Source organism: Oryza brachyantha, chromosome 3, assembly GCF_000231095.2.
Source record: "Oryza brachyantha chromosome 3, ObraRS2, whole genome shotgun sequence".
NCBI classification, from domain to species: Eukaryota; Viridiplantae; Streptophyta; class Magnoliopsida; order Poales; family Poaceae; genus Oryza; species Oryza brachyantha.
In genome coordinates, this window is record NC_023165.2 from 24,033,308 (window position 1) to 24,058,910 (window position 25,603).

At 42.1% G+C, this 25,603-nt stretch overlaps 3 protein-coding genes across 3 annotated transcripts; all 3 read left to right on the plus strand.

Moving 5' to 3' along the window:
* Positions 1 to 10,919: 10,919 nt before the first annotated feature.
* LOC102719939 (SCARECROW-LIKE protein 7) lies at positions 10,920 to 12,845 on the plus strand. Its single transcript, XM_006650452.3, has one exon. The coding sequence runs from the start codon at positions 11,015 to 11,017 to the stop codon at positions 12,668 to 12,670; it is 1,656 nt and encodes a 551-aa protein (XP_006650515.2). The 5' UTR covers positions 10,920 to 11,014; the 3' UTR covers positions 12,671 to 12,845.
* Positions 12,846 to 17,269: 4,424 nt separating this feature from the next.
* On the plus strand, positions 17,270 to 18,584 carry LOC102720220. The gene is made up of 3 exons (XM_006650453.3): positions 17,270 to 17,609; positions 17,701 to 17,828; positions 18,014 to 18,584. The coding sequence occupies exons 1-3, from the start codon at positions 17,275 to 17,277 to the stop codon at positions 18,091 to 18,093; spliced, it is 543 nt and encodes a 180-aa protein (XP_006650516.2). The 5' UTR covers positions 17,270 to 17,274; the 3' UTR covers positions 18,094 to 18,584.
* Positions 18,585 to 21,607: 3,023 nt separating this feature from the next.
* LOC102720505 (BTB/POZ domain-containing protein At1g63850-like) lies at positions 21,608 to 25,040 on the plus strand. The gene is made up of 2 exons (XM_006650454.3): positions 21,608 to 22,897; positions 24,722 to 25,040. The coding sequence occupies exons 1-2, from the start codon at positions 21,725 to 21,727 to the stop codon at positions 24,998 to 25,000; spliced, it is 1,452 nt and encodes a 483-aa protein (XP_006650517.1). The 5' UTR covers positions 21,608 to 21,724; the 3' UTR covers positions 25,001 to 25,040.
* The last annotated feature ends 563 nt before the right edge of the window (positions 25,041 to 25,603 follow it).

Genomic DNA, 25,603 nt, shown 5'->3' on the forward strand with positions numbered 1-25,603 from the left:
TTTGTTTCTGAGGCGACGAGAAATACATGAAAGGGTTACATGACAATATATCTGTGAAAAAATTAAGTAGACAACAGATAAATTCGTGAAATAATTTACTACGCTCGCATATCACAATTATGTGTCTATAAATATGTCATCTAATATGTGCTAAAGAGACAAAGAGTGTGTAAACTTCTTTATCCCTAAGGACAATTTTAAGCGAAATATCGCCACTATTAATATTAAAGGACACCACACGAATGTAAAAATTACGAGCAATAGAATTTTAAACCCATACAAAAATATCGCTATTATGAACTTGTGTATGGCTTATAAGTAGATAATATTATATATAATTTGGAGATCAAATTTAGATTCTTTTATGTCTGCTGCCTAAAATACAGTTATCGTCCTCCTTCCTCCCTCACTCTTATAGTGCTCCCACCGTGACAAAAGAAAAAAAAACCCTCTCCCCACCCTAAGCTATCAAGCTAGTTTTTCGGGTTATATGATTTATAAGTTGGTGGCTTAAAAAGTTCAAAATTAATACTAAGGTGCTACACTTATTCAAAATACGAAAAAAGCTACTCGAAAGTAGCTTTTGCCTTAACAGTACAATAATGTCTTATAGCTTTAAAAAAGCTCATTGAAAAGCTGCTTGTTTGTTTAGCCTTATGTTTTTTCCGTAAAAACTTATTTATAAGTCTAAACAGCGAGGGTCGAAAAGAACTTTAAAAAACCAACTACTTCCCTACGCACAGTGGATCACATTCACATGAAAAAAAACAAATAAACAACTTTCGTTTTGTACTTAATTTATCTATTGGGCTCATTCCTAATAAACTCATAAAATAATCAATAATATATTATAACTCAATGTCGCATCGTAAAGCATGGGAAATTAATAGTGTGTTAAAAGTTCGAGTCATATACGATTTCGATCTGTTTGCAATGATTCTATTACATCCAGCGTAGTGGTATAGCACTGGATAAGCCAACAGAACGGCTGGAATGCACATGATCTTCTCTTTTCCAGCCTTTTGGAATTGATTGATGAGCTGGTCTAATTGACAACGACATCACATCCCCCGTCAAATGTTGGTACTAGGTTTCGGCCCAACGATATCAACTGCCTAAAATGAGCCCAGAAACTAAGAAAGAATCCGAGGCCTAATTAGGTTCCTCCTATCCGGCCCAAAATACCAAACCCGGATGGCCTAGCTTCGACTGCAGAAGCCCATTAGATCTTCATGGGTTGCTGCTTGTTGATTATACTACCTTTCTGTCAGAATTCAGATTATCTCGCAGAGACAGAGAGAGACAGAGAGAAATCACAAAGATAATCTAGATTAAGGTCCAATATCCTTGGGGTCATCTTTTCGTTTTTTAAGAATTAAGAAAAAACAAATGACATACTTGTAAATATAAAATAATTTATGAATAAAAATTTTATATATGTGTTGTCAGCAATCTAAAAGATAAGACTGAAAAATAAACTTCGATAAAACCCAAAATCAACTATAAATTTAAATTTAAGTTAACTGCAACTAAGTAAAAATATGGCGGTACTTGTCTCTATTGCAAAGAAGGCGTTAATCTGAACTCGTGAACCTTCCTATCGTAGAATGCGTGGAGTTCCAGTCTATTGCCTCCTCCTGCCGTACAGATACACTGGTATGCAATGCTATCGCCATCAGCACCTCATGTTCTCAAACAAAATACAATAAGCTTTATATAAAACCATTAATATAAAAATACATTATGCTCCATACGATGAATCAATCATCTACGGTGCAAGACAATGACTCCAGTCGACAGAGACTGGACCATACGTTACGCACCATTATTTGATGTATTCACTGTAGACGCCAGCCATACGTATAAATTATATACACTGTACACGTACGCCTCCATGGACCATTGCCCCGATCAATCATATGCGTGCATAGGAATAAGATATAACTAAGTCCGATCAATGAGAGCACAAGACAGTGACTCGTCACTGGATATATAGCAAAGCCAGCTAATCGGAGTATAGTCCAGTTTACCCCCTAATTCACGGTAATCAACACTGTCGTTACATATTAATACTCCAATATACTACTCCTTACTTCTTCCGTTTTGTATTCGACGCAGTGAAATTTTATGTCCTGATCATTCATTTATTTAAAAAGTTGATATAATTATTTTATTATTATGATATGATTTATTATTAGAGTATATAAACTCAGCATGACTTACAATTTCATATATTTAGACAAAAAAAATTTAATAAGATAAATATTTAAACATAGATCCAAAGATAAATATGTTAAATAAAAAAACCGAAAGAGTATTACGTTCCCGAACCTTAGCATCAATTGTTAAATGCGTGTGCACAAAGCAAGACGCTTTGTTCTACGCAGAAGCAGCAGATGAGGTGGTGCCTTTTTTACCATTTCAACCACACAAACCTCTCACGTTTTTTCCCCTTAAACCGCGGTACTACCCGCCAAGCGTCGGCGAGTGCAGACACACAAGCAACGCGAGGAGAGGTCCAAATCTACGTGCAGCACAAGACAGCGGATGCATTAACGCGACGCGTCCACGTCGCGGGTGAGCACATCAGTCGCCGTCGGCCGCCACCGGAAAACCACGCGCGGCCCTGCCCCGGGCGGCGCTTGCAGCTTTCGGCCGGCTTCCGCGCGCGATCTGATCAAAAAAAAAAAAAAGGGCGCCCGCAACCCCGCGAGTCTCCGCGTAAGCCAAGCCGCAGCACCACGGCGCGCGAGAGAGTCTGAACTCTGAACGCGACCGGCGATTTTGTCGCGGACGCCGGCGTCACGGGACAGGGACGCGACTAGGCAAAAGGGACAAAGGCAGCGGACGTCCGCGTCGTCGTCGTCGTGGAGTCAGCGACCGGGGCGAGGGCGGCGGCGGCGGCGACGACTGCGCGCACGCAGGGTGTGAAAGGCTGGATTGACCACCGTGCCTTTAGCTTTAGCACCCGGTGCGGCAGCGCCGATGGGGTGTGTCATGTGTGGTTGGTTGGTGCGGCCGCGCGGGATTTGCTTCCGTCTCCGGAACTCGTTGGTGCGCGGCCGGCCCTCTTTTGCGATCTCTCATTCGTGAGAGCTTTCCCGGTGAGGGAAAAAACGGTTCCGCGCGTTCACTTGACCCGCGAATGTTTGCAGCTATGCAGGTGATCTTATCTCAGGATATGCAAAAGCGACACCATATCTCAATTCTTTGCTGAGCACGGAGGGAAAAGGGGCAAGAGGACCTGCGCCGGGTAACAAAGAACGTGTGCTTAGAACACAGACTGATTTAGGACCACAAAGAGTGAATTTAAATGGTAACTTGCGATCGAGGTTAGGAGGTGTTTGTTTGCTAGCTACACGTTATTATAACTTGTCACGCATGATCTGAAGTAATTTTGATTAATTTAATAACTGTTTGGTTGCAGCCGTAGTTACGAAAATATTCAGTTATGACTTGAGAAGGTGTTACATTTCGGGTTCTGACAGTCGCGGTATGGGCTCCTTTATCTCTCACTGGGGGCGTCTACCTTTAGGACTGGTGGCTTTCTTCAAAAGCCCTCGTTTCGAAGCATCTGAAGATCAGCTTTGACTCTCTGGTCCTCCTCGTCTCCTGGCAGCTCTGTTTAAAGCGCAACTGTCGGGTTTTCGATCATGAGCTTTCTTTCCTCCAAGATGTACTCAAAGCCATCCGTTCGGAAGGCTTGATGTGCTCCTCCACTGGGATAGCACCCTTGGCACAATGCTAGGAGATTAGCGTAGCGTGTGTGTTTCCCTCCTCTTTTTGGGTGTTTTTGTTAGGAGATTAGCTCTTAGCGTCTGGTATCTCTCCCTCGGGTTGTTTCTCTTGAGGGTCTCTGCTGAAGGCCGGTCTGGCTGTATGCGTTGTAGATTAAACTCTCTCTTCCTTCTAATATATTGACATACAAATCTTTTGCGCGTTTGAGAAAATCAAAATTCTCTTATACTTGATATGGTGTAACTAAGGATTCAATAAAATCAGTTTAGACAAAAGTACGATGATTTCTATTGGCTCGTAGTAGCAAAGTATGATCGACAACAACTTTGACATAGACCCATGGTGTCGTGGCAGGACAGAATTATAGTGTCCCTTTCCTTTATCCGGGCTATAGGCTAACGTTAACGTGATCCACGCTTCCCGAGCAGAGCGCTCGAGATTCACGTCCCGACAGAACAAAATGGTTACAAAACTCAGCTGTTGACTGAAGGCTGGGCTGCACGTAATTTGGTCATCAAAGTCACGGCACAATCATTTTCAGCCCCCCTGCCCCGTCACTCAGGCTAGCAATGCACGTGCAAAAGTAGTACGTAGTATTATATTACGGGAAGGCGTATAGTTTAGCGATAAAAGTGCGATCTATGGTGCGTGCTAGGGTAAGCACCGTCTCTAATCTCGATACGATAAGAGGAGATGACAACAGTGACTTAATTGGCTAGCTAAATAATTATGTGATCAGGCAAAGTTAGCCCTAGTTTTCTCACACCTTACGCAGCAGTACTGTTAGGCTTATTCAGTTTGGAGAAATATTAATCGATCGGGTTAGAAAAAGCAAAGAATTATGAATATATGATAACATTAATTCATAAAAAATATTTTCAAATATTTAAGTGGATGAAAGTTTTACTGGTAGGAATGTAAAATTTTCTTTGGTTTTGCTATATTTCATTCTTACAAACCGAATTACTTATAAAGGTCTAATTCTTATAAATTGAATCATTTGTTTTCCCTTCAAAACGAATAGGTACTTAACGTGTACAATTGTAGGCCGTGTTAACTAAGTTAACTAACTCAAATTCACTGGTTTTCCACGCGCACACCTCTTGAATAAAAAAATATATTTTTTTAAAATATTTTTATAGAAAAGTTGTTTTTAAAAATCATATTAATACATTTTTTAAGTTTTTATAATTAATAATTAATTAATCATACAGTAATCCACAACTACATTTTTCACGCGGATTACTAGCCCCTTAATCGAACCTGCGCGTACTCCTCTTATTACGCTACACCATGAGGTCCATGAGGGCAAGTACAATAATATACTATTTGAACATATTTCTAGGAGATAAACAGATGACAAATAAGAGCAGTGGAATATAAATTTGTAGCCAGCTGCAACATAAAATGTAAGACATAATATGTGTATGATAGGTGAGACATGGTAATATATATTTTGTAGGTATCTATTGTATGAATTGACTTTTAAATTGACTATAAATGAATTGGAGCTAGTAGTTAGCTATACTATTGAACTTGCTCTGATGCAATGCTACCACTGCGCATCCCATGAGAATGTGATGATCTGCCGTTGTGATGCACATATACTGTAATACTACCTCCGTCCCTAAATATTTGACACTGTTGATTTTTTATACATGTATGACTATTCATCTTATTCATTTTTTTTAAATATGTAAAGCTATACATGTGCATAAAAGTATATTTAACAATTAATAAATGATATAAAAATATTTAATAATTATGTAAATTTTTTAAATAAGACAAAGAGTCAAGCGTGTATAAAAAAGTCAACGGCATCAAACATTTAGGAAGAGAGAGTAAGAGGTTGTTTAGTTTGCAAAATTTTTTTGCAAAAACATCACATCAAAACTTTAAACACAGATTTGAAGTATTAAACTTAGTCTAATTACAAAATAAATTTCAGATTTCGCCTAGAAACCGCGAGACGAATCTTTTGAGTCTAATTAATTCGTCATTAGCACATGTTAGTTACTATAGCACTTATGGTTAATCACGTCCTAATTAGACTCAAAAGATTCGTCTCACTATTTTCTTCATAACTGTGTAATTAGTTTTAATGTTTATATATATTTAATGCTTTATTTATGTGATATTTTTGGAAAAAAAATTTAGGAACTAAACAGCCCCTAAGGGTTGCTGTTACTGGTACGTGGATCTAGAGCAAACGAAGCTTCTATTGCATGTGTAGTTGTACTATGGAATAGATGTGCACGGTGCACCATCCATCGTCTCCACGTCGGTGCAGGGCTCGCGCTACGTCGGTCCTTCCCGGCTTTACCGCCCCTATGGGGCGCACGTAGATTGGCTGCGAAAGCTGCACCAGCAGGGGTGCTTGGGACGAGAGATAGACGATCGAATGTTTTGAAAATTATTAATAGTACTAAATGTATACTATTAATCAAATTTATTTATAATCTTGGACTAATTCCCAAGATAAATCTATTAAAAGCCTAATTAATATATAATTAATATACATGATGCTACAGTAAACACGCTGTAATTATGGATTAATTAGGCTTAAAAAATTTGTCACGCAAATTAGCTCTTATTTCTGTAACTAGTTTTATAATTAGTCTACGTTTAATATTTATAGTAAGTATTCAAACATCTGATATAACATGGGGTTAAAAAGTTAAACCACGTCTTAAACACCCCTATAGATTTTAGGAAAAAGGCACCGGTAAATCTCCTGACAAGGAAAGGAGGAAATTAAGAGACTGTTTGGATCAGAGACTTTTTCTAGTCACTTGTCATATCGGATATTTGAATGTTAATTAGAAATACTAAATATAGAAATATTAAATATAGACAGATAACAAAATTAATTACATAAATAAATGCTATTTCATTAGACAAATTTTTTAAGCCTAATTAAGCCACGATTAGCAAATGTTTACTGTAGCATCACATTCGCTAATCATGGACTAATTAGACTCAATAGATTCGTCTCGCAAAATAGTCCAGATTATGAAGTGGGTTTTATTAATAGTCTACATTTAATACTTGTAATTAGCGTCTAAACATTCGATGTGACAGGGATTAAAAAAAGTCCCTATCGATCCAAACAGGGTCTAAGAGCATCCCTAACAGCTCATCTAACACATCCTCTATCCTGAAAATAGAGGATAAAGACTACAAATTGAGCTCCAACAGAACGGCTATCCTATCATCTATTTTTAGATGTCATCTCTATTTGGAGAGAGGACCTTCGTATTTAAATAATCTCTCTTCATCCTCCAAAGAGATATAGAAGATGTCATATATATATAGATAATGTAATGAAGTAAAAAAGATATAAATAATAAAATTAGTTTAGATAATTATTCAAATGAAGATATGAATTACCAAATTTAGTTGAGCACGCGAGGATGCTCTAAATTACGGAGTAAACAGACCGCGGGGATCGTCGCGAGCGGCTGCGGCTGACGTCTTCGAGCGCCGTTCCCACGGACGCGACCGCGCGGCGCGCGCTTTTTCAGGTCGACGCTCGCGCGGCAGCGCGCCGGCGGGGGGGCCGGGTCCCCTACCGATGCCAGCGTCGCGGCGTCACTGCGGAGGCAGGTCGCGTCACTGTAGCTGGCGGAGGCTGGCAATATGCAGGCAGCGCGTGCTTGTCATTCCAGACACGGAGACACCGGCCTCGCGCAAACATCTTTGCATCCGCTGGTAGTAGGCTAGTAGCGGTACGTACAACTGGAGGAGTACAAGGCACAAGCTGGTATCGACCGTCACCGCCTCACAGAAACAAACATCGTGTAGGAGTAGAGTTATTTTCCTCGCTAGACGGGCACGCATTAGTCCATGCACGCAACTGTACTGTACTCCCCATATAATGCGCGTATCAAAGTGCAAATGTCGTTGGGACATACTACTACTAGCAATGCGCGTACCAGTACTACTACGCATAGTCATTGAACAGCACGGTGCAGTTCGCAACAGTCGTTGGGACTTGGGGAAGCAGGGAGCCGCGGCCCGGTCGAGCGTGGCAACGGGAAACAGGGCAGCGAACCGCAAAACGGGATCATCATGAGAGTGCGCCGCCGTACGTAGTTGTTGCGTGCGCCCGTTTGCTCGACAGCCCCGGGCGCATTTAACCCTCCGGCTTAATTCCCCGGGCCCACCGGGCAGATCCGACGTGGACGAAGGGAAGAGCGGGGCGGTCAAAGCCCCAGTACGGACGGACCCGGTCACCCGGGTGTCTCCTGACCCTCTCTCTCACTCATCTGAGCGCCGCGCAGCGCGCAGGGTCGCAGGACCGTGGGCCCCCACGCGCGAGTGGTGGGGTCACGTCACGGGGCGGCGCTTCGATCGAGATCGACGGGCCGGATCGCGTTTCCCTCGGTGGGCACCCGATGGCAGGTGGGACCCCCCCGCCGGGGCAGCCGCGACGTCACGGGAGAGTGCGTGCGTGGAGATGCAGGGGGAGGGAACCGGACGGACGCGGAGCCGGAGGCGCTCTCGGGTCGGGACGTGGCAATTGTGTCGTGTGTGGTCCAGCCTGCGCTGTTGGGGGAGGGGAAGGGAAGATCTTCTGTAAGCATCAGCGGTGGCACAGTGGAGGGTGACGGCACCGTAGTAGGGATGGTAGCGTACTGGGGGGCCTGGGGCGCTGGGCCAGAAGAAGCCATGATCGAGCTTGCGTGGCGTTGGGCAGCAGCCACGCATCGCAAGATGATTTCGGTTGATAAGGATGGATATAACCCTAAAAAATGCTGAAATTAAATCATCTCAATTTATTATTTTTATGAATAATATATGCATTGCTTCACTCCCAAAATAACTCAACTTTCAACCATGACGTATAAACTAATACAAAAGCAAAAGGAACATAATAACATCTACTTAATCTAAATGTAATTTTCTCTATTTTATCTAATGCACAGGTTATCTTCTTTGATAAATTCCAATGCAATTGGATCACTTTATACATAGATTTATTTTAGGACAAACAAGCACAAACAAAAAATAATTTTATTTTAGAATGGACAGTTATATTTATAAATTAATAAAAAAATGACTCATCAATTTCGCCCTCACTGCCAAAAATTCCCACGTTAATTAAAAAGAAGAATAAATAAAATCCAAATAGAAATAAAAAATCACGCTACCAAAGTTTAGTTTTCTTATAAATAATTAGACCGAAAATTGTACTCCGTACACAATACATGACAATATAGGACAAAGTTGGACATTTATAATTTGTGATAAGTAGACATGCCACCATTATACCTCTTTTGTAAAAAAAAAAGATAAGACGTGGATTATGTTGAGATGTATGGTTTGAACATTAGTTATTCTTATAATGTATTATCAATGACCACAAAATTATTAACGTCTGATTGTATTTCTAAATACAATTGTAATGATAATGCGCGCGTCACATCAAAGATATTTATGTTAGTTTAATATTGTCAAATGGTACAATTTTTTTGACTGCATGTAAATAAGGATGTTATATTTTATACGGAGGAAACACTGTTTAGTTTCATTGAACATACATAACGCCACTGTTTTATAATAATAAAAATAATTTACATCTCCTGTTTCTATAGTAAGCCACACATTAAAAAAAAAGACACAAACTGCAAACATGGCACCTAACGTTGTTTTGATTAGTGTCGATTGAGTCACATATCTACGGAGCACTTTTTTAGTTAATGGATTAGAGAAACAACGTGCATTTATTCAATTCTATTGCTAAGTCTCCAACCAAAGTGCTCAAACACTTGTATAGCTAAAATCCCTAAGTTCTAATAGGCAATAGAGATGATTTCCTTGTTCTCATCATGTTTTTATAGAATCGTCCAAAACCGCAGCCAATACGTCACTCTAAAAATAACCTGCAAATATGATTTTGGATAACATTTATCAAACATCATCTCATTCCTACTTAGCCAAAGAGCCCAGCAAATTACAGATGCTCCTATTAACATTAGATTTTTAACCTTCATCCTCTTTCCATCCAACCAGCTCCCTCCTAAATCATCAAAACTATTTGGTGCTCTCACTCCAAGGATATGAAAACACGTCCGTGTTATAAAAATATAGACCCATTGTTTTACTTTTATTTAGGCCCTATTTATTTTCACTTAGAATTATTGTAACCTAGATTATTAAGCTACATTATAAGCTGTACTATAATAAGCTGAAAGAGAATAGCTTGTAATATGTTTCTTTATCAAATTATTGGATAGATTAGATTATTAGGTTTGCATGGCTAAAATCTAGAATGTCCTTAATTATACCGGGGGTAAGCATGTAATGTGCGTAATTACTTCAAAATGTCAAAGAACAATGGATCTTTAGCCAACCAATAATTCAAAAAAAAGCACATATGAAGATGCGTATCACATTATAGTAATAATAATTTATCAATTTGTTTTAGATTATTTTAATAATTCAAATTGTAATAATTGAGTGAAAACAAACAGAGCCTTAGACTTATACTACATTTTAAATTTCTAATGTTATATGGAGTTGATTTTATGGTTTTTAATTGTATTTTATTTTTAATATTTTTCTAGATAAACATTTTGTGATGACGTGCAAACAGAGCATAATCACGTGAAGTTGGCGTTCACCAAATCACCAATAACAGTGGCCGGATAGGTGCACATATTTGATGCAAAGACCGAATTGCTTTCTGTTATTGAAAAGTACGCGCATAAACAGCAAATGAAGTATTTTTCTTAGTACACTGTTCTCTGCATTGCAGTATTGAACACGGAGTATTCTCTTTTAAATGTTCATATATGATAAAAGAACTGAATGCAAGTCTTGGACTTGGACTCTTGGAGTATAAAATGCACCGCGAAATGGAACCCAACGATCCAAAGTCAGAAACAAACACGGCAACTATCCAGTCTGTGCACAAAAGATCCCCACACCTGATCACCCAGTTCGAGCGCCTCCTGCCGTTCATCCGTTCATCACTCCCCAGTCCCCCCCCTCCCATTTTACCGTTGAGGTCGGCGACCTCCGCGGACGGTACGGCGGGATACTAGTCCGGCGCGAGGGGCAATCCCGTAATTCCGTGCACTACAGTGTGAGCGATACCTCCCACCGCGGTGGCCACGCCCTACTGTTTTAAATCCCCGCGCCGCTCTCCTCCGCCGTCTTCCCCTTCGTCTCGTCACACCCCACTCGGCTCCGATTCGTCGTCGTCGGCCGCGAGACCCACAGCACCCACTCCGACGGCTCTGCCGCGCGCGCGGATCGGCGGGCGCCCGTGATGGCGTACATGTGCGCGGACAGCGGCAACCTCATGGCCATCGCGCAGCAGGTGATCCAGCAGCAGCAGCAGCAGCAGCAGCAGCAGAGGCACCACCACCACCTGCCGCCGGTGCCGCAGCAGCAGCACCACCACCAGCAGAAGCACCACCAGATGCCGCAGGCGCAGGCGCCCTCGTCGCACGGCCAGATCCCGGCCGCGCTCTCGTACGGTGGCGCGGCGTGGCCCGGCGGGGAGCACTTCTTCGCGGACGCGTTCGGGGCGTCCGCGGGCGACGCGGTGTTCTCCGACCTCGCGGCGGCCGCGGACTTCGACTCGGACGGGTGGATGGAGAGCCTGATTGGAGACGCCCCCTTCCAGGACTCCGACCTGGAGCGGCTCATCTTCACCACCCCGCCGCCGCCTGTGCCTTCCCCACCCCCTGCGCATGCCGCCGCTCGGCCGGAGCCTGCCCCAGCGTTGCTCCCCCTGCCCACCGCTTCTACCCCGGTGGCGTGTTCATCTCCGAGCTCCGCGGACGCCTCCTGCTCCGCTCCTATCCTCCAATCTCTCCTCTCGTGCTCCCGCGCCGCGGCGACCGACCCTGGCCTCGCCGCCGCGGAGCTCGCCAGCGTCCGCGCCGCCGCCACTGATGCCGGGGACCCATCGGAGCGCTTGGCCTTCTACTTCGCTGACGCGCTCACCCGCCGCCTTGAGTGCGGCACGGGAGCTCCGCCCTCCGTGGCGGCAGACGCGCGGTTCGCCTCCGACGAGCTCACGCTCTGCTACAAAACGCTCAACGATGCCTGCCCCTACTCCAAGTTCGCGCACCTCACCGCCAACCAGGCCATCCTGGAGGCTACCGGCGCGGCGACCAAGATCCACATAGTTGACTTCGGGATCGTGCAGGGCATCCAGTGGGCAGCGCTGCTTCAGGCGCTCGCCACCCGGCCCGAGGGGAAGCCAACAAGGATACGGATCACCGGCATCCCCTCGCCGTTCCTGGGGCCACAGCCCGCGGCGTCCCTTGCCGCGACCAGCACCCGTCTCCGTGACTTCGCCAAGCTCCTCGGAGTGGACTTCGAGTTCGTTCCATTGCTTCAGCCCGTGCACGAGCTCGATCAGTCCGATTTCTTGGTTGAACCAGATGAGGCTGTGGCCGTCAATTTCATGCTCCAGCTGTACCACCTTCTTGGTGACTCCGACGAACTGGTAAGGCGAGTGCTTCGTCTTGCCAAATCGCTCAGTCCAGCAGTGGTTACCCTTGGAGAGTACGAGGTCAGCCTGAACCGAGCTGGATTCGTCGATCGGTTTGCCAATGCGTTAAGCTATTACCGGTCACTGTTCGAGTCGCTGGATGTGGCAATGACCAGAGACTCGCCGGAGAGGGTGAGGGTAGAGCGGTGGATGTTCGGGGAGCGAATTCAGAGGGCCGTCGGGCCGGAGGAGGGTGCAGACAGAACGGAGAGGATGGCCGGTAGCTGCGAGTGGCAGACTCTGATGGAGTGGAGCGGCTTCGAGCCTGTGAGGCTTAGCAACTACGCCAGAAGCCAGGCTGATCTTTTGCTTTGGAACTATGATTCCAAGTACAAATATTCACTTGTTGAACTGCCACCGGCGTTCTTGTCCCTGGCATGGGAGAAACGGCCATTGCTTACTGTGTCTGCTTGGAGGTGAGTAAACTTTTTTTGGAGTATTTGTGTTGTGTGGCCAATGTGATAGTAGAATCTAGGAGGAAATAGTTAGGAAATCATTTTGCAGCTTTTGTTGTAGTTTCCTCCAAAACTGTGTTTAGGATGATTGGTATAATTGGGAAATTTAGTTGAATTATCTTGCTTGGTGTTTGTGCTGCTGTATGAGTGCATGGTATTTACTGGTTAGAGAAAATTTAGTACTAGTTGTACAGAATTTGATAACAGATCTTGTAGTGGTATATTGCCTGCTCATGTGACCGGGATGAGAAATGTACATTTGTCTGCAATTATTCATGTGAAGTGCGAAAGCCATGAGAAAGAAATAAAACCGAACTACAAGCAATATTTGCTCAAGTAAATATATTGCTTCTCCTGATGAGAGATATCTCATATACATCTGAAGCTTCATGCTATACTTGAGTTGCTGCTGACTGGTGAGACTGAATTCATTATGCTCATTTGTCATTCCATTACCTAAACTTTCGAAGTCTATTTAGTTCTTTTGGAATCAACTGGTTGCATCAAAGTGATCCCTGTAATTATGCATCTACGAGAAAAACCTTAAATTGTGTTTTTGTATTTCATTTGTATTCAGTTTGTAGCGTTTTGTTCACATCTGGCAGGTTATTTTATTTGTAACTGCATTTTTTTTGCCCATTTTGATGTGCTATACTGTTTTGCTAAGTATTGTTCATTCTCATGATCTCCTTATGGTAAAGTCTGCACGACTAAAATTTTCTTACAGAACTATTATAAACAACTCTTTATATATTCATGTTGTGGACTGTCGATGTCTTGCAATGCTTTATAAACTCAGTATTTTATCCTGATGTAGAAGGCAGCATCCTCTTTTGGCTCTTGCCCTTTTCTTCCGGAGCTAAAATTGCTGTACTTATCATATCTGACTTTTGCGCATCTGAACTTGAAAACATTGGTACAAACGTTCTTTGCAGAAGATATATAGCAGATGTTATTTTCAGGATCCACACCTTTCCTTGCATTGAATTATTCCCTATTTTGAAAGCCATGTCACATGAGTGATGACTCATGACCAGCAATCAGAATCAAGAGCATTCAGATGTTTGCTTGCCCCAATTTTTTACCACCAGAACACTCAAGCCTTGAATTCTAAATCTGTTCCATGCCTGTAAATTGCAATAATCTGAAGTTCACATTACTCTGTATATTACCTTTTCTTCCAAGGGTGTTAAGTTCCTGTCGAGATATTTCAGTCAGGTTTAAAGCTTGCAAAGCTTTTCTGAGTACATGAGGCCAAACAGCGCACAGAGCAGAAGAGTCAGGCCTGCTTTGGCAAGATCATGAACCTTAGTTACTACTCTCTCCGTCTCAAAACAAATAGATATAATGTTTGACTTCTCGTCTTATTTAAATTTTTTTTTATGATTAATAATTTTATTTTTATTAGATGATAAAACATGAATAATACTTTATGTATGACTAATTTTTTTAAAATTTTAATTTTTTTTAAATAAGACGAATGGTCAAACGCTCGACAAAAATCGAAAAGTTGGTTTTTTGTGTGACGGAAGGAGTACACCGGTACCAGGGAGCTTTTTAGCATGATCAATGTTCAGAACTTCAGATACGCTTGACCCGAGTTGCGGAAGTTCCCTGGATGTCGTGGCCACGACGGGTTGTCGGGCGACGAAGTCCTCTGCTTCTCTCCCACCAGGCCACCACCCACCATACTGAACCTGAAGAGGCCATTCTGTGAAAGATCGGCTAATAAGAAAGTGCCATTTCCACTAGCTGGTGCCAACCGTGTGGCGATGATTGTTGCATTGACCAGTTTGACATTTGTTGCCCCGGCCACTGATCTGGGCGAGTTCCTTTGCGTTGCGTTGCATGCAGTGGATCAATAATGCTTTCATGCCCATGCTACTTTGATAGGAGTAGTCTCCTGGTGCTGCACTGCTGCCAGTGCTTCCCATGATTCCATCGTAATCTATCACTCTCCCTGTTGCTTTGACGAGCGGAATCTTTTGACGTAGTCGACCAGTGGAATCTCAAGTATGACGGTTAATTCAGACGAACTAATGCATCACAAAATCACTAGTAATTCAGACGAACTGTACAGTAGTACTGTATGATTTGTACAGTAGAGCGACTGAAAAGTAGCTCAGGAGAATCCACGGGTCTGCAGTTCTTTTCTGGGCCTGCAGTGTCTAACCGTTGGGCCACCTTCGGCCCCGCAGGTGCCGAGCTCCCTCCTGTTTTTTAAAGGAAAAATTATATGATTTGTTGACAAATGACAAGTTATTGGCAATTTGGCTTTACGAATTGTCATCGACGAAAGTAAGTTCTATAAGATGTCAAGTGTTTTTATTTTTTTAACCATCATAGTCAGTTGATATTCGTTTAAATAAATGCAACATCGTCAGTCATACGGTATATAGTATTGTTGTTCCTTCAGTGACCCTCTGATTGTTGTACGGTTGTCCAACTGTCATGAGAGCGCAAGATCACTCCTTGGATTGAAGATTTAGGATTTGTGTACCCTAGCATGCACTGATCATCCAGCTGTTTGGTAGAATTCGTCACTAGTTCTCCGTTGGTCATGACGCAGAAAACACAAAATGAAACCTCACAGTATTTTTTTTCTGATTAACTCTTCGGAGCACAGTGACAGTAATTTTTTTCTGGATGTGATAATTACATGAGTACCACCTCGTTTTTTCGCTTTTGCTTATACTTATAAGTCAAAATTTAAATTAACAACCTTAAATTTAGAGTTATTTTGAAATTCTTTTATCATATTTTATTTCTTAACATATGCTTTTAAATTACTAAAAACACGTATATAAAAATATTATTTATAATTTATTTTTTATTTGCAAATATGTTGTATGGCTACGAGCCATGTGACTCTGGATGTCATTTCTTGTAAGGACCAGAGTCATATACACAACGAAGATCCGAGCCAAATACTCTCCTGCCCATGTGATGCACCTGTGCCATCCAGAGTCACATGGCTAGTAGCCGAACGGCATATTTAAAAATAAAAAATAATTTACGAGTAAAACTTTTATACATATGTTTTTTATCTAAAAGTGAATATAAAAAATAAACTACAACCAACTCTAATTTTAAGATTAAAAATTTAACTTTTTACCTTATAATCATACGTATAAGAGAGAGGACGAGGGTGGAAATGACCATTTTTAGGTGCAGAAGACTCATAGCCAGCCGCAGGGCATCATGACAATTAAGTTTGAACAAGCATCTCGCTTGTAGACCATACCATTTAACCTGCAAAATAATCTAGACCACAAACAAAGGATTAACCAATAATAATCTAGACCACGAACATATCTGAATACTCTCACAATAGTTTTACAATTTCTATTCGTTTAGTGAAAAATAAAAAGGAATATCAAAAATTCGTGGGACTGGGAAGCCAAATTTCTGAACATCTTAATTTACCGCCCCCTTCTACAATGACAACCGGCGCTGAACATCCAGAGGTCCAATGCAAAGGTCGGATGAGCAGTAACCAACTGCTCACTCCTACGTAGATTTATCCAGGTATCAATATATATGTTTTATATATATATATATATGTCTCTATTCATTAGCATATATATTAATCTAATCGATGATAGAAAGTCTTATAATGTATAACGGAAGGAATACTAGGAAAATGATTGCCAGATTTCTTCTTTCTGATTCCTAGGCTGCGTTCGTCACCCATGTTAGATAACTTATCTCCCTCGTTTTCCACGCGCACGCTTCCCAAACAGCTAAACGATGTATTTTTTACAAAAAAAATTTCTATAGAAAAGTTGTTTTAAAAAATCATATTAATCTATTTTATATTTTTTAATAATTAATAATTAATTAATCATATACTAATCTATTACCACGTTTTTCGCGTGGGTTAAATTATCTTATCAATGTTTCAAACGAACGCGGCCCTAGTTTTATACTGAAGCTTCTTCTCTGAAAATATGAAATAAATGGCGCTCGCGTAGACACCGCCGGAATGGAGCGGAGGGCGCCCGCGGAGTTCTTGCACACACGCATGACGGTGAAGCTGATGCAAAAGGGAACAACACATAGCAAGCCTGCAAGGGTGAACACTGAACATTGTCTAGGAGGGGCCGCTGGAGTATAGCATGAAGGACGACTGGCTAGGCGGGAGATGATCTTTCATCATCAATATTGAAATTAGCCTATTAATTTATACCAAACCATTCCCACTCTGATTGGTACCCCGCCTCCAGCCTCCGTACTTCCGTCCAGGTGCCCAAATTTTGGCGCAAAACCGTACCATTCCGGCCGTTTCACGAACAAAAAAATTTTGCCTCAGCGTCGCTCGCTCTCACCGTCCGAAAAAAGACTAGAGAGCGACACGACCCACCCGCCTCTCGCGCGTACGTGTCACCGGCCCCCGCTGCACGTACGTGGTGCCCGGGTGCGCGCGCCACGCGCGTCCGAGCCTTCCAGGCGCGCCCGCCGCTCTCTCTACGTGTCCTCCTCCCCCCGCGCGCCCGCGGGCGCCTCTTATAACAGAGCTTCCCTCGGATCACCGAGAGACGCACTCGCGTTTGTGCCTACCCAATCCTCATGTACTCGCTTCGTTTAGCTAGCAGCAGCAGCACGGGTCTCGGTTTCGCGCTCGGCCGGCTCGGCGGGAGGAGCGGTGGCGTAGCGCCGCCTGGTTCGTCGTCGTCGTCGGTGGTATCCGCCCGAGCGAGGAGGACCGTCTCGGCCACGCCGAGCCCCGCCGCGCCGACCCCGGGGGCCGAGCAGGGCGTCGCGATGGAGCAGGGCGCCAAGCAGCAGCACCAGTCGCCGCCGCCGTCTCAGCAGCAGCAGCAGGCGCGCCGTGACGTCGACGGCGGCACGGGGGACCGCCAGGAGGGGCGCGGCTCCCGCGACGACATGCACAAGACCACAGGGTAACTAACTCGCGCGCGCACGTACAGCTGCTTGGCCGATCGGTGCGACGGGTTTAACCAACCGTGCGTGCGTGCGTGCGTGCGTGTGCAGGGACGTGATGACCCACTCGTTCGGGGAGGGCTACTCGACGCGGTCGGACGAGGAAGGGTTCGGAGGCGTCTACGGGCAGAACGACCCGGTGTTCAACCCTGGGACCGAGGTGCACCCCAGCCACCCTGGTACGTATGTATACATGCAGCTACGCCTACATGATTTTGCCACCAAAATTAAATTATAAAACCGGCGCTGGTTACCCGAGACTGGAAAGATATGAACAAGCTTGGATTTTTTGACATCTGTTGCGTGTATTACTTACTGTATTAGTTTAATTTAACCCATTTTGGATGGATGGATGTGCATGCAGACTACGACACGTCGCAAGGGTCGGAGGTGAAGGAGAAGGAGAAGGCGCGCCACCTCAAGGACGACAAGCACGCTACTTAGGCATGTCGGGATTAGGCCTTTTATCGTAGTTTAGTCGAGCTTGAACGGTGAAAAGCCAGCGATTGCTGTGCATCGACGTGGCGCCCTTATCCTTGCTGGGGGGCTATAATTGTATCTTTGCTTCTGTACTGTTCCTGAAGCATTTTTTTAATTACTTTGCTGTTATGTAAATTGGCTAGTACTTGATTAATTAGCTTATGGAGTTCTGTTGTGCGCTCCAGAAGATGTTTATGGGCAAGGGAGATGTGTACTGACGTATCGAACCAAACAACCGGCTGCCTGTTTAGCCTGAGCAGTCGAAAGAAAGCAATGCACACTTCCACAGTGATCGTTCCGGATGAGCTACTAATAGCCGAGCCCGCTCCACGTGTTCGTGTGTTAGTTTGGCAGATCAGCCCGTAGCTAAAAGAGCTAAACAAGTTATTTTGTTCTCCCTGTAGTTCTGTTTTCCCGCGTAATTTTTTCGTGCCCTACAATAAATCTATCTTTTCATAACGGTAATATTTGACCATTTGAAATATTATTTATTTTGTTTGTAACTTATTTTATTATAATTTTTTATAACGTAATATTTGACCATTTGTGTTAAATTTTTTTATAATATTTGATCATTGTGTTATACGAAATTATAGAAAATATTATTTATTTTGCTTGTAACTTTCATTATTATATTTTTTATATCGTAATATTTGATCATTTGTGATATTTATAAAATTATGAAAATATTATTTATTTTGGTTGTTCATAAAATTATAAAAATATTATTTATTTTGGTTGTGACTTATTTTATTATAAAAATTTTATATTTATATAAGACGAATGGTAAAAAAAAATATCAAAACATCTTATATTATAAAACATCTTATATTATAAAACGTCTTAATATAAAACGTTAATATAAAACGTTAACGTACCTTTTGTAACTGATAATAGATCGCATACACTTAAGACTTAACTGATGATTGACGATGGACGAGGACTACAAAGGTTTACATAGAACCAGTAGTAAATTTTTTGATTTACTTAACGATGGAGTACACATATTTATGGAGAAAAAATTTAATGCATAGAAAAAGAAATATTGTATGTGTATCGAAATTTATGACATATAGAAAAGAAATATTATTTAAAGAAAAACTTGATTATTCTGGTTTTCTAAATTGATGGTTTCCATGTAACATGAATTGGGAGAACAATGGCTCCGCTTTCTTTCTTTTACACATGGGATAGGTACCAATGAGATATTACGTACATGGGATAAGGGAGGACTATAGTAAATACATGTAATATATAATATATTTATGCATAAATTTAATTTAGATGTGGATAAAAGAGAACATCTTATGATTAAATTTAGTTAATAAAATATCCTATGAAATAAAATGGAGAGATAAAACATTATAAGCTTATATATATATAATAGATTTAGGCATAAATTTAATTGGAATAAAGTTAATTTAGATATGGATAAAAGAGAACGTCTTATGAGATAATTTTTTTTAGTTAATAAAATATCCTATGATATAAATTGGTGAGATAAAACATTTTATAAGTGTATAAATTTAGGTACTGTCTCAGTCCCTATCTCAAAATAATTTTATTTTTTAATGCTCGCATCTCCGTCTTATTAAATATTTTGTAATTAATATTTTAGTTGTTATTAAATGATAAAACATGATAGTATTATGTGTGACTAATTTAAATATTTTGTAATTAATAATTTTTATGGTTATTAGATGATAAAACTTGACTATTGATAGTCAAATGTTGGACAAACGAGCCAATAAAGAATCAAAAATAAAAAAATATTTAAGGACGGCGTAGTAGAAGATTATTCTTATGTTTTTGCTAGAAAATATCCAGTTTTTAAATGCAACATAATAATAAAAAAATATTTTTGGATGATTACCTTCTCGGGAAAATTGTAAAATTGTCATTATAATTTTGCGAAATCGTAGATATGTCATCCTGACCCACGTGTCATTGACTTATGTAGGCTTTACATGTTATTGAGATACTTAGTGGCATATTTTTAACTTTGCGAAATTATAATGACACGGTTGCAAATTTTTCTACTTTCTAAATATTCATCTTCGATTTTTAACATCCGTTTGATCGTTTGTCTTATTAAAATACATATATATTATCATTTATTTTTTTATGATTCGATTTATTACTGGATATATCTCAAGTGTAGCTTACATTCTAGTGCATTTCACAACATTTTGAATAAAACGAATGATAAGCATGCGCGAAAAATTCAATGGTAATCTACTAAGATATTTACGGATATGTACTTAGAAAATCAGACTGTACACTAAAAGCATCTGTTAGTCACCAATCAAAATCAAGATAAATTCTTGCAACAATACTGTGTATCTTTAATGGTAGAGACTGACGTTTCATGATCATGCAAACTCTGGCATAATTTTCAAGGTGTTTTTTTTTAAATGTCAATGTATCTTATTAAGAACGTATGAATTTCACCCAAATTCGCCAGGTTTTTTTTTATAATTTTACGTTCATTTCCATAGGAGTGAAAATGTCAATATTAAATCTTATTTGTTTCGAAGGAAAACCATTTACGATATATACTATCTTCGTCCCAAAATAAGATTATTTTTCGTTTTTCCGTGTCCAACGTTTGACCATTCGTTTTATTTGAAAAAAATTTACGATTAATATTTTTTTCTTACTAGATCATAAAACATGAATATTACTTTATGCGTGACTAATTTTTTAAGTTTTTATACAAATTTTTTAAATAAGATGAATGGTTAAACGTTGGACACGGAAAAACGAAAAATGATCTTATTTCAGAACGGAGGTAGTATTTCTTTTGAATAAACACGGTTAATGATTTGTTTTATAAGTTTTATAGAAATAAATTCTATAGGAATCATGTACCGATCCTTCAAAATTACTAATTTCTTAGAAATAAAAATATCCATTCCATCCACTTTATTTAGCTGATTGAAGAAAAAAATTCATTGATATGATATTCATATATTTCTCTAATTCCCATGATTGGTTGGTGGTTAAGGTGGGATGGGATATGGTCATCCATATTTTTAGGGATATGGTGATTCAATTTTATGTTTGGTTAGATGGATAGGATGTTTCATTTTTTTTGGTTGGATGTATAGAATGGACATAATGAATTACTAATAAATAATAATATAAATTAATCATTATAGATTTTTAGCGTAATTAATATAAATTATCAATTAAAAATATCTATCATCATTAATTAACACTAATTTAAACTTGGTAATTACTAATTAATATCAAAACAAGGTAATTATCAATAAACAACCACTAATGATCATGGTTCGCGAAGGTGGATGAGCTAATCTGGCTAATTTGGCCGGATACCACTATCCCGCATCTTCGTGAATATTCCCTTTCTGCACCACCATATTCAGTTTCACATCAAAAACCTAAACGATCATCTCATATCCAAACATATCACACCAACCAAATATACCCTAAGCATCCAAATCCTCATCCTAATCCATTCCCCTTTGTCCTGTTCATTTCCCTCTGGAGCTTGGACCGTGCAACCGCCCTTCTGCCCCCGCCCACCAGAGGAAGAAATCCCCAATTCCCAACGCCGAGCGGCGAGCCGGCAATGTCCCTCCGCAAGCGCCAGCGTTCGGCGAGCAGCTCCCGGCTCAGCACCCTCTCGTCGCCGGCTCCCCACGCCGCCGCCGCCGCCGCCGCCTCCGCTTCCGCCTCCTCTCCTCCACTGTCGTTCCCCAACGCCGACCTCGTTCTCCGCCTCCACCTCGACCCCTGCCCGGACGATGGCGCCGATTTTGACGCCGGCGGAGAAGATCAGCGGGGTTCGGAGGCGCCCTCCCTCGACCTCCACGTCTCCTCGGCGTCCCTGCTCCGCTCCCGCTACTTCGGCGCTCTCCTGTCCGACCGTTGGAGCCCCGCCCCCTCCTCCGCCGCAGGCGGGCACCTCTCCCTCGCGGTGGCCGCCGCGTACTCCTGCGCGCACCCTTTCCACGCACACGTCGAGGTCGTCCGCCTCCTCCACACGCTCGACTTCGCCGGCGCCATCCACTCGCCCGCCGACGCCCTCGACATCCTCCCCGTCGCGCTCCAGCTCCTCTTCGACGCGTGCGTCGAGGCGTGCACACGATTCCTCGAGGCCGTCCCCTGGTCGGCGGAGGAGGAGGCCCGCGTCCTCGAGCTCGCGCCTCTCCTCCCCGCCGTTGAGGCTGCCGACCTCCTCGTTAGGATCACACCTCCCCCAGCCGCCTCCTCCTCTGCTGCTGGGGGCGAGGCCGCCAGGTCGCCCTCCGAGGCGATGCTGCACGGCTTGATCCACTCCGCCATCCATGGCCACCCGGTCCCTGCTGCAACCAAGGCGTTCGTCGCGATGCTCCTCAAGGACTACCCCTCCCGTGACTGCGTGCAGAAGGTGCTTGATGAGGCATTTCTGTCACGGCTGGAGACTGTCAAGGAGCTCATGGGGAAGTATGCGAGCCCGGACTTCAGGGTTGCGGTGGATAGCGATGAGCGGGAGGCAATACAGAGGCTGAACCTGCAGTCCGCGGTATTGAATGTGAGGCACTTGCTTTGGCTCATTGAGAGGATGGTGGAAATGAGGGTGGCCGATAATGCAGTTAAGCTATGGAGTGAGCAGGCTGCACTGACCGCTGATCTGCAGAAGTTGCTGAATGATGTGGATATGTGGAAGAATATTACTCCTGGGCTTCCTGTGCTTGTTACCAGATGCACTCTCAGGTTCGCCCATTCGGTTGTGAATGGGGAGACACTAGTTCCTCGTCAGGTTAGTCTGCTGACCTGAAATTTCCTTTTCTATGGATTTTTATGTCCATGTTATAAGTAGTACTTAATGGATGTATACTGCAATGCTGAGTGACGCAATTCAATCAGATGATGGCTAGTTCCAATTTGATTATTTCCTCCTATTGCAAATCTATTCAATAGGTTGAGTTGTCCATGTGTCATAATAGGTGGTAGTATTTCGACTCTTTGCTCAAATATCGATATATTTCATTAGCATGTTTAATTGTTTAGTATGATCCAGAGATGTAAATATGTAATCCCATGCTTTATTTTGACTCAACTGAAATAGAATGTTCTCATGTAAAGATTGGTGACTTGTGGTTATGATCCTAACGTTTAGCATCATTTAATGACAATATGTCTTCGCAGATAATAGCACCAGCTGTTTCCAGCTATTTTGTGTTTAAGCTAGACATATTTAGTGTACTCTTTTTTGGATACGATTCTACCACAAGGATCATATGTATAATGATTTCATTATATTCTCAGTACCATAAATGCATGAACTAGTTGCTTTCCTAGATAGGCTTTGTGCATATGTGTGCCACTTGATCTGCATTTTTTAGGAGCTCTCCAGTTTGCTGCTTTTAGCCTTGAACATTTGTTTTCGAGTTTTTTTTTGGGTACCATTAACACATAGATGTAATAAATTTGCATGCAGTAAACAAGTGCTGAATCTAAAATGAATCCTGTCCGTGGACAAATATTATTTTGAAAAATTAGCCAGTAGGCTAAATTGAGCTGAGCCAGAGTTCGTAATACCAGAGTTATTACCAATTCCTGCAGGATGTTGTATTTCTTCTATATGATCATTTTGTTCTATGACCAAAATTGTTTTATTGCTCCTCCATGTTGTAATTAGTGTTATGCTTGTAACCACCGCAGGTTTTACCTTTTCATATGTATGATCATTTTGTTCCATGTCCACAACTTGTTTGATGGTTTCCTTCTATTTTGAGTGTTTCCAGTGGGTTATGACTTACTTTTGAGTGTACCTGGAAATATTCATGTGTGCATATGTGTGTGGGGGCACATTCAGTGGATCCCGTAGTTTAACAAGACAATAAATTGAAAGAATGGTATCTGATCAGCGGATAGGAGTAGATGACATGCATGAATCCAAGTTGAATTCAGATGGAAACCGGTTATTGGACATCGGCTACTGAAGAGTTACTCATGTGCATAGGGGATTCAATTATATTTTTCATTAGCAATACTGTAAGACATCAAGTTGCTCCTTGTATAAGGGTTACGGTGTTTTACTTATTTTGTTGTTTAACCTGAATCTTTACGAGAAATAAAGCATTTGGGCAAATGGTAAGCCAACTCTTTTCTGAATAACTTTGTCCAGAAGAACTAGCAGGCTATCCAAAACGAGTATTGAGTTTTTCCTTGGTCCACTTTTGGTTTGTATTACACAAGAATCAATTAGCCATATGGAAACAACACTGGAAGAGCCTGGTTGCTGCCTGTTTTGCAAAGCAACCTTGAACTGAAAAATCAGATTCAACTGCGAACTATCAAGACTGTTCATCTTCAACCATGGGATGGGGATTTATAGTGGTTTTGGGGGACGTAGCACTGATGTGGTGTGGATTTAGTCTGAGACAGTTTCTTGGGACTTGACTAATTCACTTGATCTCTGGCATAACTGAACATGCAATTTGAATTAGAAGATATCCTTGTAGCTCTCATCGAGTGTTTCCAAAGCTCATAGATTGTAGCATTCCATGCTTTTAGCTTTATTGTGCTGTTCAATTGGGTGTACCTGTCTGAGCCCGTATGTGACATTTCTGCTTCTCAGGTGAGGACGAAGCTTGTCAAAAGTTGGCTACCTGTCCTAAATGTCTGCAGGAACATGGTTCAGCCTATGCAGTGTGGATACAAGTCCCCAAATTGCCAAGAGCTGGAGGAGACATTTCTCCAGATCATCTCCACCTTGCCTGTCCCGGATGCTCAGGAGCTTCTTCAACAGTGCCTCGGGTTCTCCACTCGCAATGTTGATGACTGCCCGCACTTGGTCGCTGCCTTCAAGACATGGTTCAGGCGTGCTGGCCGGGCTCCACAAGGCGCGGAGAATTGAGAGGTGCCTTGCTGCTAATGTTTGCCTTGCCAGCGTGTACTGTGTTGCGCAGTCTCACATGTGGTTCAATGTGGTTTCTGACGCTGTGTTCTGTACATTGTTGTTCTGTGTACTACCCTGTCTATAACGATGTAAGGTATAGCTATGTACATAACGTTATTCTCCGCTCATGTGAAACAATGTAAGAGCATAGTTATGATGCGCTAAACTATTCATACATGCAGTGCTCGTCCCTTTCAAATGTGAATACAACTCGGGAGGACAAATGTATAACCCTGCTATATAAGCCAACAGCTTCGCTAAGTGCTAACAGAGAACACTAAACCGTTGATTTCTCCTGTTTTCCTTGCCGCCGAGGATTTCCTGCCACAAGAACATTGCGATCCCAGGGTATTGTTGGCCTAACCTGTTGCAGACTACAACTCAAACTTGCACCCAAGTCATATCACTCAAATATAACTTCCAAATTTTGATTTGCAGTGGAAATCGTACCGTATAAACGAAAGGTCACTTCTTGTAGCTCATGTTTTGTCTTTTTGAGAATATGCAACAGCATATGTTTTGTATTAAGGTTGGAGAGAAATAGTTTGACAACAGCCAGCA

Excerpts from the sequence above, each read along its gene's own strand:
- LOC102720220 (XM_006650453.3), top strand. The coding sequence starts at position 17,275 with ATGTACTCGCTTCGTTTAGCTAGCAGCAGCAGCACGGGTCTCGGTTTC. Across the intron at positions 17,610-17,700 it reads GACATGCACAAGACCACAGG|GGACGTGATGACCCACTCGT; the intron begins GTAACTAACTCG and ends GTGCGTGTGCAG. Across the intron at positions 17,829-18,013 it reads GGTGCACCCCAGCCACCCTG|ACTACGACACGTCGCAAGGG; the intron begins GTACGTATGTAT and ends ATGTGCATGCAG.
- LOC102720505 (XM_006650454.3), top strand. The coding sequence starts at position 21,725 with ATGTCCCTCCGCAAGCGCCAGCGTTCGGCGAGCAGCTCCCGGCTCAGC. Across the intron at positions 22,898-24,721 it reads AGACACTAGTTCCTCGTCAG|GTGAGGACGAAGCTTGTCAA; the intron begins GTTAGTCTGCTG and ends TCTGCTTCTCAG.
- LOC102719939 (XM_006650452.3), top strand. The coding sequence starts at position 11,015 with ATGGCGTACATGTGCGCGGACAGCGGCAACCTCATGGCCATCGCGCAG.